This window comes from Paralichthys olivaceus, chromosome 3 (genome assembly GCF_024713975.1).
Source record: "Paralichthys olivaceus isolate ysfri-2021 chromosome 3, ASM2471397v2, whole genome shotgun sequence".
Lineage (NCBI taxonomy): Eukaryota > Metazoa > Chordata > Actinopteri > Pleuronectiformes > Paralichthyidae > Paralichthys > Paralichthys olivaceus.
The window spans coordinates 5,023,398-5,040,357 of record NC_091095.1 but is presented as its reverse complement, the minus strand read 5'-3'; the positions used below and the strand labels follow the sequence as shown (position 1 = coordinate 5,040,357).

At 41.5% G+C, this 16,960-nt stretch overlaps 1 protein-coding gene across 1 annotated transcript; it reads left to right on the top strand.

Moving 5' to 3' along the window:
- Nucleotides 1-10,437: 10,437 nt before the first annotated feature.
- Nucleotides 10,438-14,503, top strand: c3h1orf52 (chromosome 3 C1orf52 homolog). Its single transcript, XM_020098559.2, has 3 exons — nt 10,438-10,882; nt 11,646-11,856; nt 12,323-14,503. The coding sequence occupies exons 1-3, from the start codon at nt 10,586-10,588 to the stop codon at nt 12,475-12,477; spliced, it is 663 nt and encodes a 220-aa protein (XP_019954118.1). The 5' UTR covers nt 10,438-10,585; the 3' UTR covers nt 12,478-14,503.
- Nucleotides 14,504-16,960: the final 2,457 nt, after the last annotated feature.

Here is a 16,960-nt window from a genome sequence, read left to right as displayed (position 1 = left end):
GTTTTGAGCTGACGGGCTCTGCTGGACACAGGACATGATGGAAACCCAAACATTAAACTGGCCAAGACAGAGGTTATGTCAGCTGTGGTCACTGTATATCATGTAACACGCTCTATCAAGAGGCAGATTCTAATCTAAAAAAAGATTTACACACACTTTGAAACTTTGCACTTTTTAAAATCTAGTGGTTAAGTGAGTATTAAGTGTGAAAAACTTGCTAAATATATTTTAGGATAAGATGAGATGAATCAATATTGATCCCATGAAATTGATTTGTTCCAACAGTGAATAGTCACAAATGAGGCAAACAAGTGAGCAAGTGAAAATAGAATAAAAATAGTCTCATAGCGTCAAAACCAACAGATGTGTGCCAACTGTTAAAACTTCAATCAATCCATCAATCAAAACTACCAGATCTGATAATTCAGTCACTTTCCACAACCACAGATGCAATAGACAAATGCATCCATCACTTCTGTCGATATTAGTTAAAGACATGACAACATAAAACAGAGCTAATCTTCAATAAAAAGAAAGAACACACATGGAAAAGTAAAAAAAACCACCATGAGGCCAGTGACAAGGTCCAAAAATGAATTCAATGAAAAGAAACCTCTTTGCTGATCGAGACAATGATCAAGTGAAGATCTGTGAACAATTTCCTCTAAATGAGTAGCCTGTGGCATGAGTTAAGACACACACACACACAATACAAAGGAAGCTGATGCTAAATTATAGGGGATGTACCTAAATGAAACAAGATGAACGTCTGAGAGTTTGTTGTGTGATGCACTTAAAATAAAATCCCACATTCTTTATTCAGGCTACCCTGTGTGTGTCGTCAGGTGTTTCAGGGATAAACAACCGTGTTGTCGTTCCAGAGACTCCGGCTGCTGGTCCACTCTAATTCTTCAGCATTTATTTACAGCACAGAGACAAGGACACTTGATCTTCTCATGTCACAGAGCTATATCTGTTAAGCCCCATTATTCCCCCCCATTTTCCCCCCTCTCAAACAGAAACAGTGCCAAGAAAAATACGGTGCACATTTGTGAACAGCGTTGGAGGGAAGAGTCCAGAAATGGGTAAAACAAAACAGGAAGCTGGTAATATTCCCTTTAGGAGGAAGAGATTAAATCTTCTCAGCACCTTGGTCTGTTTCTCTTCACAGTCCTGTTATTTACTCTGTTTGAATGCAGCTCTGTTGTGAGTGAATGACTCCCAGAAATAGAAGAAGGAAGATCTCTGTAGCTACAGGTTTATTGAATTAAAAAAATCCCACAGCACATCACAAACCTGCTGTACAGCAGCTTCAGCGACCTATGAGGGGCTGTAATAGATTGTTAATTCAGATGGATGACGCATCACTTCCTCCCACTATCCAAAATATTGCGATTACAGACAGGAGCTCTAACTTCTCTTTTTGTCGTAGACTCCAGACAAAGATGGACAATGCATAACTTCTTCCTCCCAGAAAATGAAGCCTTAATAGCCTGTTGCCAACATCTTGCGCTCTTGACATGATTTGGAGCCAGAGTCTGCCCAGTAACGTAAATCAGTCTGAGCTGTCAATCATGACGTTTCACCCTGTTTTTATAGCATCAAATAACTTAATTATAACAAACAAGAGAACATAACATTTGGAAATACAACAGTGTGATGTTGGTCAACTCGACAGTGGATTAATGTGACCAGGTGGGGAGAGACTGAGTAAAACCTCAAACCTCTCCTGTCCTCATCACACACACACAGCCACTGGATCTGTTGATTGTTTAGAAGTTTTAAAAAACTTCCCCTCAAAGGATAAGTGGTATAGTTAAATGATGGATTATCATAACACAGCAAATCAGAACACACTCACCGGACATGAAAATCCCAGAGAGGAGCAACTGACCGCTGTAAATCTATCATGTTTATGTTTGTTTGTTTGTTTGATTGCTGAGTTTCATAAAATGGAAGGGGCGGTGCATGACCAAATTAAGACTCCATTACGTTTTGGTGTGGATCCAGGAATGTGTTTCCTCTTTCTGGAGCTTTGCAAGATTAATTTCTCAGAGAATATTTCATGGATCTTAATGAAAAAAAACTGTTTTGTTTATTGGACTGATATTTGTGGAGCAGATCCAAATGAAAAGGAGGTAGTCAATTTAAATGTGTTTTAAAAAGGGGACTGTTAGGCCTTGGCAGAGGTTTGCACTCAACTTAGTGCCAGTCTTCTTCATCCTTTGCTTTTCTTTCTATAACAAGTCCAAAATAAAGACCAGCAGTGAAAAAAGGCTCATATAGGCTCCATTGAGAAGGTAGTGACAACCTGTTCTGGTAACTTGGCTGCCCAACTTATTGCTTCTGGAGCATAATCAATGCCTCCTTTATGTGATAAATCCGTATGTTTCTGTATCTGTGACTCTGGTTTGCTTTGGATGAACTTGTCATTCAAAGCTAACGTCAGCTGTCGCCTCCTAAAACGGAGCAAACTCTTTGACCTCTGCCGCCGACAAGCACGATTTCATACCGTGAGGATGAAGTCTGGCTGGAGTATTCCAGCCTGGAAGGAAATTTCAAAAGTCACGAAGACAAAGCTTTCACACATCCATGTCTTTTTTGAACTAATGACCTTTAAACTTTGTTTTGGTCAGATTCCTCCAAAAATACAATGTTCAAATGTCAGAGAACGTGTGATGAGAGCAACCCTCATCTTTTTAAACAGTTCAGGTCAATGCTAAACCTTTCGGGAATGTTGGTGTGAAAAGGTGCTCCCCTCCTTTCCACGTAGCTCCGTGCTCGTCGTACTCCTTCAAACAGTCCAGGTCAACAGGACAGCGTCTACACATTAGACCCAGGGTCAAACAGACACCTGCTGCCAAGACAAGCAACGGTTTAACTGACAGGCGTTAACACTCGTGTAACTATGCTGCTAAGCTGCGTTAAATACGCTGCACTGCGTTAGGGTGCTGCCCAAAGCCTGCTGCATCAAAATTGCAAAGGCCTTGATTGCCACCACCGTGTTGCTGCTCCTCCTCGTCCTCGCCTCCTCCTCCTCGTCTCATTTCACACTAAACAAAGTCGCGACGGGGTCCAATGGCTGGACCCCCTCTCTCCTATCACCTCACAGTCGGGGCCGCTGGCTGGGTTGGTGAACTTGGCTGGAAGGAATCCGCAGGGCAGCTCCACTTGACTGAGCAGAGCTAATGAGTCAGAAAATCCCACAGCCGGGGCTTCAGGGTTCACCGTGAGCGTCGGGGGAAACAGGTACTTCACATATATGTATATGGAAGGGACGAGGGGTGGGTTTTAATAGAGTTTACGCCTCAGAATGTCGAAGAAGCAGAACAAACACGGAGACGGAAACATGAAGCGCTCTGAGGACTCTGAGGAGGAGAGGGTGTAGGAGGACAACGACAGTGTGGGACAGGGTGGAACAGGGATTACTGCTTTGATCTACAAACCATGTCTGAGGCTGGGGGGGGGGGGACATCTCCTTTTTTTCTTTTCAGCCAGGTGCACACTCTGTTCATAAGTCCCCCAACATGCTGCCCCCAAGGTGTGAAATGTGCCCCCCCCCAATCCCTTTCATGCATCACATAGCAGACCTACAGCAGGAGGACGACTGGCACAGGAACAGAGGGTATAAGGAGAAGCTCAGGCCAAAGCTTCCAGTCGTTCCTCTAATGCCAGTAGCATGGCAGACGAATTATAAGTTATTGTTTGAAGGAATATTTTGAAAGTTTGGGAAAAAGCCCAAACATTGGTTATATATTTACTGGACAGATGCTACTGTATTAATCTTCTCACCTCAGCCAGAAATCCAAAAAAGCAAAGCCTCACTTAACCTCTCTTCTATAGGCTTCATTCTTATGGATTATAGCTCCAGACATGATGACGTGTCTTCAGGTATTTTGTAGATAACATTTGTCTTCTGTCTGTAACGCATAGCTCAGAACCATTTATTCTTAAGGGCCTAAGGAAGTGCAGTGTTGAATTTGGTCATTTTGACAGGGGACCAGCGGTCCGTGTCATCGACTATGTTTCCATCGACACCAACATTCTGACATTGATATGATAAAGAAAAAAAGAAATCTTAGTTTTGCTACGTGTTTTAAGGGAAAGTTATATAATGAAGTTTTTAGAAGGGCACAAACTTCCCGATGGTGATATTTTCAAAGAGGTTGCAGGAACATTGGACATATGAGGTAATGGACATGACAAGGATGTGAGTCATAATCAGATCACACCATGAACATGTTAACAGGGATATGAATGGAATATTAGAAACTCATGTTAACATTATTATCGAAATAACGTCTTTTTCAGAAGAAGGTCAATAGTTGGCCAACAGACAGCTTTGGAACGGGCTGATTGGTTTGAAAGCTTCAAGTGCAGGATTTGAATTACTGACTTAACCTGTGCTTTACATCCTCCTCCTGGTATGGAGCAGAGGATTCCCTGTCTTCTGTGTCCTCTCCGGTTTGCTAGAGATGATTGTCAGATGGAATTGAATGGGAGCCATTTGAATTATGCCTTCGAAAAGTAGATGTTGCTGGCCCCAGCTCAAAGCATTCCTCTGTGACATGTGCAGAACATACAGATGGGGAGGCCTGTCCATGCAGTGACCAATCTGTTTTGCAGACAGCCTTGAATCTCATCGGCAAACATAGAAAAGAATTCTCCTCCAGCTTGTTTTTGTGCACCATCAGGTCCGGTGTAATTCTCTTTCTATAAAAGTCAATATTGGATTGTGGACTTGTTTTTAATGTGAGCATCTGAGTGAGATTGTTTTCAGGGTTAAATTCTCCCCAAAACATCTCGACTCTACTTTAAAAGAGCATCTACATCTGGAAAAGAAAAAGAAACATCATTGTCACATGTTTTCCGGACATTAGACCACACAACCGGACAACAGCTAAGAGCATTACCAGAAAAAAAGAATAGCCAAGAGCCAAAAGATGCAAATGTGCAACACCACAGCCTGCAAACCTACAGATCGTCTGATGAATCCTATTTAAAATTTGAACTGATGGCACCACTATAACTTAAAAGAAAAGATTCTTCAGAGAACTTCCCTGCAGACATTTATTTACATGTTAACAAGCTGCATATGAAATGTTCTGGACAGTGAGGTTTCATTGGACTCTCCCCCCCCTGTAGTTTTTCCTCGGCGTGTTTTAACGCAGTGAAACATGTACACAATTAGAAGCCATAATCAAAAGCTGACAGTGCGGTTACCTCATGCAGTAATCATTTATCATTCTAACATCCATCCCGTGCAGGAGAGCAGCGCTGAAATAAAGTAAAAAGGTGACCTGCCTTTCGAACCCACTGACTAACCCTATCAAACGTGTCCTTCTGTATGAATGAGCCCGGGTGTTGGTGCCTCTGCACAGACATGTTGTGGAGGCTGCGGCGGAGGGAGAGAGCGGCGAGAATCAAAGCATGAGGAAGGGCACAGGGTTGAGTGTACTGTGTGTGCTTAGCCCGCAGCCATCACACCGCAGGACACCTTGGAACATGTGATGGGGATGATCGCTCCCCAACACCCACCCCTGCTTGCATCACACCTCACCCGCAAAATGTTCTTTTCACCTTCATCGCACACACCTCCCTGCAGCACCCCACTTTTTTCTTTTCTTACTTTCTCTTGCCACACCAGTCGGTTGGATCCCTTTCTGGCCTCCAGCCACGAGCCCAGACAGGCCGCACTGCAAACAGAGCCCGGAGTTAATGTAATGAGCCAAAGAATGCCATCTCTCAGGTTTGAAATCGTAGTGTTAGATGACCAGAGGAAACATGGTGGTGGAGGATACGAGTGCACGTGCCAGAAAGAAGCTGTGGATCCAAAAACAGGAGGAAGAAAAGCAGAACCGAGGAAGAGAAGAGAGGGCAACACAGTTTTTAAGAACAGAGATAGAAACATTTTACATGTGCACTCAGCGTGTATATTTATAAAGCACATGTTTTGACATGAATGTCGCCTCTTCACTTCCAACAGCTCTTTTTTTCTCTTTCAGGAAAAAGAGCGGTCATGATACTACATGTTATTTCCACCTCTTTTACACTTCGTCATATTAGTGTTGAATTCAAATGGAAAGACAAATGGAAAAACTGAGAAATTAAAGATACTGATTAATGCAGGGAGAGGACGTGAGGATGAATGCATTATTTCCACAGGTGCTGCTTTGAGTTTGATCTTTTAATTGTTACCATTATATTTTATTGCTGAATGCTGTGGAAGAATAAAACACTACGCTGTATTTAACATGAGTTTTTAATTCTTACAGCTCCAGCTGCATCACATTATACAGTCAGAAACTATGGCTTTATTTCAATTTAGTTAATTATAATTTTATTCATAAATTGTAACATTGTATGAAAGGTGCTAAATAAATAAGGTGAGTTTGATTAATTGGCTGGTTGTTTGGTTGGTTGTAGGTCGTTTAATCGGTTGTTTGGTTGGTTGGGAGGTGAGTTGGTTGTTTGGTCGTTTAAATGGTTGTTTCATTGGTTGGTTGGTTGGTTGATCGGTTGATTGATTGAAAGCGGAGCTCTCATAGCTGAGGCATTACAAGTGCAGGAGAGGGTGGATGCAGTCTCTGAGCGGTAATGTAACTCTATCCATGCAAACTTCACTCTCCACAATCTGCAGAGTTTGAGACGTGGGTTTATATTCGATGAGGAGGTGGTTGGTGACGTAAGCTGCTTCCAGATCAACCAGTGGCAAAATTCACTTGCAATAGGAGGGTTTCAACCAGTAGAGGGCAGTCTGTATGCATATTTACGCTTTTCTCTAAAATGTCCAGATTGAAAACACTGAATCCCTGTATATAATGGTTTTGCAAAGCATCAGCCAGAGTTTGACTCAGTTATAACAGCTTCAACATTAAGTTTAAACTCATATTATTTGACAAACACTAAAGCAGACAGTGTAGACTGAGTAAAAATATTAAACTTCCAGTCTTCATTTTCTCTTATTGAGCGTTTAACCAATCACAGATAAAAAGAGGCAGAAATGAAAGAAGATGTCTGTGACAACAGCTGGATTTTACCAGAAGAGGCTGAAACACAGAGTCAGGAAGATGCCTCAGCCACATCGTTGTCTGTTGGTTAAAAAAAAACATGACATCCATCTGTGTTTTATGAGTACATAACCAAACCACTTCTTTTTTCATCCTGCAGGTGTTCTTTGGCAACTTCACGATCATGAACATGTGTTTAATTATGTCAATTGTAAACAGGATTTGTACAATTAGGATCCAAAACGCTAAGAAACACTACATTTATCTTCATGAGGTAGGAAAACAAGAACAACAAAAAGAGAGAGAGGCAAACATCCACCATCGCTTCTAAAACATGAGTGAAACACCCGCTGCTACATGCATTGTCACAGATGTGCTCTTATCTGAGCTGAGGCCCGAGCATAAAATAAAGACTTCTGAGATATCATGAGCAGCTACAGAAGATTAAACAGAGACGTGGAGAGGTGTGGCTTTTTGTCTCCATGGGGAATTTCTCACACCAGCGTCGAACTCTGCGGAGATCGAAGAAACCGAAGTGAAGTCGAGGGAAGAGTCAACTTCTGTTTCATTTATGAAGCGGCCCAGAACCCAGGAGATGATTAGAAAAACAACATGCATCAGTCAGAAACTCCTCAGCTCCTAAGGGAGGAAAAGGAGCCTTGAGCTATCCATGCAGATTATTAGTCAATAGTATATCTGTCAGTGTAAGGCTGTGTACATAAAGAAAAATATACAAGAGGAAACTCGCCTGCAGTCCAACAAAAGAGCTGACTAAAGCAAAAAAAAAAAATCACTTGTTTAAATTTTTGCACACATCCTGGTTCATTTGGATGAAACGATAGAAATTGAGGAGAAATTGAGTTACTTTACTTTGACTTGTTTTAAGAAGTATAAATATTAAATATGAGAAGATAATGCTTTTATTTAACAATTTATTTGATTTCTTTTCATATATTTGTTTAAACAGATACGAATTGCTGATTGAAGCTGACTCAACTATTTAATTGTATCTGGATTTCATGGCCTCATTTTTCCAACTTAATATAATTGTTATTATTGTATCTGAAATGTTCATACAATATGGAGTTCATGGAGTTTGTGTTTTCACCCCTGTCTGTCTGTTGGTTGGTTCTTTTGTGAGCAAGATTACACAAAATATACAAAACGGATTTCCAAAAAAAGTTGGATGTCTTTTTGATTAGTTTCGCCAACAATACTAAACGAAATCAAATGCAGCGAGGGCAGAAAGAGAACCACCTCTGATGGTTTGGTACCACGGAGGTCACGTCTTTTTTAAAACGCTGCAGGCTTTGTAGAAGGAATTTAAAATTTAAAAGGATTCATTGATTCTGCGGCTTCTGTTGACAAAGAAGATCAACAACAAGACAGTGTGAAACAAATCACTCTTCTCTTTACCATTTGCACAAGAAGCAGAGTTCTCCCTGTCAAAACAAGACTATCCTGTCGGCCTTTCTGCTTGACGTGCAGTGACCAGAGCAAAAACTCCACTGGCAATAACTATGGGTTGTAATAACATGAAATACGTCCCACCAGTCACACACGTCCCTGTTTTACACAAACTTATGTCCCCATAATTTATGTCTTTTTAAAAGCAGAAAGGTATAATCAGCCAGTCAGCAATCTTTCAAAACTACAGAGCAACACCAGCTTGTCCTAGTTTACTTGAGGGCCCACTTTTTAAACTATTTTTTAAATTCCTGTTTCTACTATAACTACTGCAGCTGCTGGAGATGATGATTCTGCAATTAGCCTATGATTAATCATGAAGAGGACGAGCTGACGCCAAAGAAGAAGACGCAGAACGACCAGCCTCAACAAAAAGATGTGTCTTCGCCCCACATTTTTTTCACTTGCACATGAACTTTACCTTCGCCCTCAGGATCTGTTCAGACTGGACTTCCAGTAAATCTCTGCACAGATTTGACCTCACGTTCACCACAAAAAATGCAAAAGCACCTTCTTTAGAGCACCTGCATTGCTATTATTGCGCGAGCACAGAGAAATTTTGAGCAGCATATTTGGTAGAGTTATGTTTCGGTGAATTTTAGTAGGTGTTTGACCTGCGTGTGAGAGCGAAGGCTGGTCCTGCTCAGTCTGACTGAGAAAAACTAGAGAGGCTTTTAATTATTGGGAATTCATGATGCGGCAGGAATGAGCAGAGGGTCGCTAAGGTGGTCAGTCTGTTTGCGATATAGAAACAAACTTTGAATCCTATGAATCTATAAGAGAACGACATGTTCTGTTAGAGACTATTTATTTGCTATGAAAAGAAATTAAGTTTATAAATGTGCAGTAAAATTGCCAACCTGTTTGTTTTCACTCAAGCTTTTTTTTTCATATCACTTCCTCTGGGCACCTCTTTATTTTCACTGGTAATACCACATTGCTCTCTAGTGGTCATAGGTTGTACATACATTTGTTTCTTTGGGCGTCTTCCAAAAACTCCAAACATTCCTTTGTGTCCAAATGATCCACAAGCCGATGAACGCACTGGTACACTGAGCCACAGCACAATAAACCATGAACACTACAGAGAATGTGGGGACATCAGGTCCTCATGGCTCAGCAGAGGCATTCATAGATGCACTCACACTGCACTCAACCTCTCTCCTTTTCCACTGAAGACCAATCTGTTATGAGTATCGTAATCTATTCTACATATCATGATTATCTAGATAATTATCTAGAGGGAAGAAGATATATATATATATATATATATATATATATATATATATATATATATATATATATGTATATATATATATATATATGTATATATATATATCTGGTGTGCTCAAGATAAACAAGTTGTGCACACAGAGATAATATCTGCGTAGTATAGACATGGCAGGCTTTGAAAATATCATTAGGTTGCGTCAATAGCTTATAGTTATATAGAAGTAGTGGTATTAGTAGTAGTAGTAGTTGCAGTAGTAGAAGAAGTTGTAGTGGCGGTAGTAGTAGAAGTAGAAGTAATAGTTATAGTAGAAGTAGTAGTAATAGTAAGAGTAATAGTAGAATTAATGGTAGTAGTAGTAGTGGCGGTAGTAGTAGAAGTAGTGGTAGTAGTAGTAGTAGAAGTAGTAGCAATAGTTATAGTAGAAGTAGTGGTATTAGTAGTAGTAGTAGTTGCAGTAGTAGAAGAAGTTGTAGTGGCGGTAGTAGTAGAAGTAGAAGTAATAGTAGAAGTAGTGGTAGTAGTAGTAGTAATAGTGGCGATTGTAGTAGAAGTAGTAGCTATAGTTATGGTAGTGGTAGTGGTATTAGTAGTAGTAGTAAGAGTAATAGTAGTTGTAGTAGTAGTACCTTTGTTGTAGTAGTTGCAGTAGTGTGGTGTTTGAAATGATGGTATTTACTCGGCCTGCTCCTATGATAAAAGTCTTTACGACAGTCGTCGCGACACTCTCCCTGTGCTTTACGACTGTTTGGGAGGCTGATTCAAAATGGAGTAAAATCCTGCGGCACCACCTCCTCAGAATCAGCCTGTTTTCTCCTTCACGTCGTTTTCATCGTGACCCAGCTCGACTCTCCGCGGAACAACCAACCTCGGCGTCATGTCGGAGGAGAAGACCTCCGGCTCTCTGGGCTTCTTTTCCAGCTACGATGACCTGAGCGACAGCAGCGACTCGGACGAGGAGGAGCGGGGCGGGCGGAAGAAGAAGCCGGGGACCGAGGCTCCGGGAGGGGAAGCCGAGTCGTCGCAGCACGGTGGCAGCAGAGGAGCGGCCGGCGGAGCTCCTCTCCCCAAACCCGACGAGCTGTTCCGGTCCGTGTCCAAACCCGCGTTCCTCTACAACCCGCTGAACAAGCAGATCGACTGGGAGAGTCTGAGCGTCAAAGCCCCGGAGGAGGTGAGTCAAAGTCAGCAGACCCGCGAGTCTCCTCACAGCTGCTCACAATAACAATTATAACAATGATCATGAATATATTGAGAACTTCCATCATGATTGATTCTTCTCCACCTGCACAATTACCACCATGGCCGGATAGAGGGGGGCCAGGGGCAAACAGCTGCTGCTGGGCCCCCCTGCCCCCCCCCCCCCCCCCCACTATTTGCTCCTTAATTAAAGATAGTTCACTGAAAAATGAAAATTCACTCATCATCTACTCACCACTATGTGTGTGAGTCCGCAAAACACTTCTGGAGTTTCAGAGGCGAACAGCGTTGCAGCCAAATCCAATAGAAGTGAAGTAATTGGTGACTAACGTAAAAAAGAAAATGTATTTTTAGTAGTTTTAGGCTAAAAACTTGGAGTGAATGACCTCGTTTCAAGTTGAATTTGAATGTCGGGGCATCTGGACACTTTGGTGACATCACAGCAGCCGTATGGAGCCATGTTGTGTTTTTGTTTCAGTAGTTATCCGACGTTTGAAGAAGTACTTTTTGAGTACTTGAGTGTCAGCTATGACCAATGTGTTATTGTCTATATTGTAATGAACAGGTTAGGGTCAATAGGATTTGAAATATACTGTATATGTAAACTCAGCAATGCTGCATGTTTACTTGAGAATGTCCCTCCATTAAAGACTAAGGTGGTTGCAGCTCATTTGTTGGTTTGTAGCTTTCCTGAACCTTTTCTTTCCACATTATTTCTTCTCCTCGGTTACCTGAAGCCTGCCAGACAGTTCAAGCCATGGAAGACAAACGCTGTGCCGCCTCCTGAGAGCTACGCTGCAGAACCAGAGAAGAAGAAGGGACCTCCTCCAGGAATGGACATGGCCATAAAGTGGTCCAACGTGTACGAAGACAACGGGGAAGACGCGCCTCAGCCTTTCACCGGCAACGCCCAGTTCTTACCAACAGAGGAGCAACCATCAGACTCAGGTGAGTCCTGCAGAGCAATGACAGCAGAAAGTTTCACACTCACATGTCAGAATTACATCTGGTGAAATCAACACTTAGTTCTCCCAGATGTTATCACACCAGGTCTTTGATAATATGACACTACACCATCACTCCTTGGTGATTTATATCTTAGAGAGGTCTGTGGTTGTGCCCTTTGCCAACTCAAACCTCGGTATGACTTGAAAGGTACCAAAAACAAAACACAACTTCCACATCACTCCTCCGCCCGTCTTGGTGGAAAATAGATGTTGGGTGCCACAAAATTACCAAACACAAACCAAAAAAATCCCCAAAACAAGACCTGTGCCTTCTCTGTTGCCATTATCCTTTTTTATTTTTAAATAGTGCTCTGTCAAGTTATTAAAAAAAACATTATTTTCTACTCTCCCCTAATGCTTCCACCAAAATCATCCAACCAACTACCACTGACCCCTCTGATTTTAAGACGACGAATCAGACCAAGCAGCCGTCTCTGCCAAGAAGCGGCGAGTGGAGACCTTCCAGCAGAAGGAGAAGAGGAAGAGGGACATGGGTCAGGCCACCTCAGACAAGAACTTCGTAGAGGAAGAGAAACGGATCCTCAGGCAAAATGTAGACTGAGGCCTGAACCCTCCGGCAACAAGGCACCGTATTCTAATTTAAAGATTTTATCTCTGCAGAGAACATTCACCAACATTAGCAAAGTGGTCGAGTAGGAAGCGAACGTTTGGCTATTTTGCAATATGATAGTATTTGTTTTGTTTTCAAATGTGTGCCAGCTCATTTGAAGGAAAAGCTTTATATCAGTGGGATATTAGGATAAACAAGAGTTGAGGAAAGTCTCACTGCAAAAATCTCAACCTAAGATCTTAGATTATGGTAAATCCCTGTAACTGTTTTCCAACATTTTAAGGAAAATTCAGGTGTTTTACTGACGTTTTTTAAATTTTTGACGAGAGTTTACTTCCCGGCTCTCTCCCAGAGACACTGGAGCCGTTTTCAGACGAGAACTCCAGAAACTGTCCGCACAAGTGGGTCCGGACTTTCTTCTGAGTTTACCTTTCAGACACAAACAAAGCAGCAGGAGATTCTGCCGTCAGTCACGTTCACTATAGCAGGAAAATCTCTGGAGGGTTTCGGGGAGGGGTGGCGCAGCAGGAGGCTGGACGTAATGTAAACTTTCCGCAGTAGAGATGGTGTTTTTTTTTGTTTACTTCAGAGTCAGCCCTTATCACCAAAACCTTTTATCCTGGCGTCTTTGCAAGCTGACGTCTCAAGTAGGACCTCTCGTTTTCTTCCTGAGATATTTGTATTCTTTTAGCTTTTGTCAGTTTTGTGTTTTTCCCGCGTTAGAAACACATCGACACGTGCGATTGCTCGAGGTGAATCCTCCAGAGTATCTTTTATCCAGAGGCTTGAACTCGGGGGGGGGGGGGGGGGGGGCTGGCAGGAGAAACTCCAGAAAATTTCCGCAGCTACTGACTCGAACATTCATGTTCTTGCATTCAGCCCCTCCGGAGAATTTTAGAAGATTATGCAGAATTAAGGGAAATCATCACATACATCTTTACGTTTTGCCTCCACCTTCGTTTTACTATAGAATATTTAGTTTACATCACAGGGTGAAATTCGTCTCGTGTAATTTTTTGCTCTTGTCCCAAATGGAAATGCCAGAAGTAAAACACCTCAGTTTTCCTCTAAATGACGGGTGCAGCCTTCCTGCTGCGATCCAATAAACATTCAGTGTGGTCATGTAGACTTTGTGTCTCTGCTATTTAATGACTTAATGACGTTGCTGTGGTGGTTTACTTTGCCTGTGAGTTGTCTTGTATTATATGCAGAGTATCCACCACTGAACTCTGACTGTGCTTGTGTTGTGTTAATGCAGTGACCTTCCTTTAGAAATGTGACTGAAATGACTGTAAATATGTCGATTTAGTCCTTTTTCCGCTGCAGACATGTCGACTTGTCACAGGAGGACGTGCCGAGTTGATATTAACGACATTAATAATGAGTGTTTTGTTTCGACAGTGTGACTGTGAGTCTGTCTTCATAATACCAGGGCATTGAAACCAAAAATTGAAATCATCCACCATTCATTTTATTATTTGTTTGTTTGCCTGCTGTGATGTGTCAAAATGTCATCAATGTAAAAAAAAGACCTTTTGATTTTATATTGTGCTTCCTGCTTATGGGCACAAGGTGGCGTCCTTAAGCTAATTTAGTATCCACTCCCTTCACGGTAAAGATGAATTCTATTGCACTTTGGTTTAAGTGGTTAAATCACAACCAGGGTCTGCGTTAAAAAAAAAAAAAAGTAAAGATTCTGACGAAGGGAGTGAGGATCTTCGATTTGGAAGTTTGTCTCATCTCAGTTCTCTTGAGATACTTGATGCATTCAGACCGTTCAGTCTCGTGTAGCTTGAATTACACTTTACATGTGTTCTGAACAAAACAATGAAAATCAGCTTCATATATATTTGGTATTATTAAAGAGGGTTATTGTAATATTGTACCGTTTTATGTTTCTGCCCACAAGTCGTCATATTTTGTGTAAACTGTTGAATATGGAGAATTTTATAGTTTTGTTTTCAGTGAGATATTGTTCATCAGAAACCACAAAGGCAATAAAAGATATTTTAATGTCTGTTTTTTAAAGTATTTTTAAATCCATTGTCAAGCTCATTCACTGAAAACCAAGTCTTAAAATTAATTTAATTACTTATTATGATCCAGAAAACGAAGCAACTGGAGCAAATATTATTCTTTTCAGAGAATTGGGGGGAAAAAAGAAAAATCCCTTTGCACTTTGTAGGCGTTTAGTGATCAGACGAACTCCCGGCCTGTCTGTCATCATGGTCTGACATGAAATAGTGGTAAATATGCTTCTGATAAAATTCCAGCCTCCAGGTATGTGCCTGGCCTTGTCTGAAGTGCGTACCTGGTCCTGCACAACAGCAGCAGCAGACTGATTTTATCGGCCATATTTACGAACAAATGACTCCCCTCTCTGTGCTGACCAGCTGGGTCACGTCCATCAGAGTTCAAGAAATCTGCCCGTCACTCCTGCAACAGAAAATCTCTTCTTCTTGGAATTGTACGAAAAACTTTTATTGCAGCTTAGTTGTTGTGTTATTGTTTCTGAAGCCTCTCTGTGTTATTGAGATCGTGTTACCAGAGGCAAACACTTCTGTCGTCCCACACGGCTGACCTTATCTTCTTACGAAACAACATCTCAGTCTTGCGTTACCCTTGTCCCTAAAAAAGCTCTGATAGATATCGCTTCATAAAAATTCTCTAAACTAAATTCTAACGTTTAGATTTGACTGGTGCATCAGAACAATTGTGACTTTTTAACCAAACTGAAAGAGTCTTGCCAATAACTCAAGTGTCCGTCACAGCAGCCGTTTATCACCGTGACACATTTACTGGAAGGTCAAGACCTCCTAATGGTCATTGAGTATTCAGGGATTTTTACCGCGCTGGCTGCCTACAGCTGCTGCTTTCTGACTTACGACATTTTCACACAGTCGGGACGAAATGTCGCAGCTTTTATGTAAATGTAGCTCTGGCTGTTTTCTGGCGCCGGCGACACGAGAAGAATACATGTTCTCTCCTGTTTTACAAGAAGACATTCTGCGGCCTGAATCAGCACACTAACATGTTCACAGTGACAATACTACAAGATGGATTATCAGCCTGTGATGTTTACCAGGTTCATCATTTTAAAATTAGGTAACATGCTAATTAACACAAGTTAATTTCAAGCTGTTGAGAATATTGTCTCATAACCTGAAATATTTAACGAGTGGGAATTTGAAGCTGGCGATGGTGCCAGTTTTTTTACACTAAAATATTAAAGCTGAAAATTGGCTGCAATTCAATGTACTGTATATCTGGCTCGATCCGGCTCACTGGTCATGGTGGCTTTAATTAACTATAAAGTTCCATGTTCACACTAAAACAGGCTCCTGTTAAACCAGAATAAGAGGAAAGTAGTTTGTGGCACGTATGATTGAAAAGGCACAAAGCTCATCTAATGGAATTATATCTTTTGTTTCTGCTCCTTGAATCGAACTCATGAAGAAATTGAACCTCATAAACGTTGCAAAAGATTTTCTGCATAAAAGTTCAAATCAATGCATCCAGAGGTTGTTGAGCGGTTGAGTGGATTCATCTCGTTTTCTGCATCAGTTGTCACTCCTGGATGTTGTCTGGAGGCAAACAGTTGCTTTTCACACCAGCGATCTGGCCGATCGTGTGAAACAGATGTTCTGCCGAAAAGAAAAACCTGGAGACAAACAGGCTCCTGCTGTAACCTGACATTTGAGCTTTCACTTCAGGTTGGAGCCATGTTAACAGTATGTTATCATCAGCGTGTGTTCATGTGTTGAAATCACTCCTTTTGGAAGGAAGGGGGGGAAAAAGATCAAAGTTTCCTTGTGGCCTCATGGTCCATAAACCACAGGTTACTCGCTCTCGGTCTCATATTGAGCATTGAGAGGATTTTTTCCAAACGATGGTCGGGCAGTAACGTAATATTGTAATTTACAGCAACATTGTGGTACTGGCCACTGATTGCAGCTGCATACTTCCAAACGTTCCCCCATGTTTGAAGTCGAAATTCCACTTCCATTCGTCTATACCACCCAAGAACATCTGTAGCATTTCATCAGATGTTCAGAAAATAAGTGCATCGGTCAGTATCATGACGAGACATTTATATAGCAGCCAAACATCTTCAATTACAGTTTATTTTTACTTTCCCTCGCCCGTGCGGAATTTTTTATTCAGTATCAACTGTTCATTTCCTAAAAAGTCTCATCTCTGGCAGAACTTGAACACATTTCCTGTGTGAATGTAGATTTTTTTTATTTTGGGGTCTCTTCGTCATAATTGTAGGTCTGCCTGCACCAAACTAGCTTGTATAGGCATGTTACATAAGCTGATTAGTTTTAATGGCTGGAGCCACAAAAATGCCAGATGCAACCATGTCCCCTCATGGGTTAGGAAACTATTTTCCTCCTTAAACTAAGAGCACAAACCATTAAAACGCTCCTAGGCTGAGTTTAAAAGCTGAAAACCCACGAAAAGGTCACGTTGT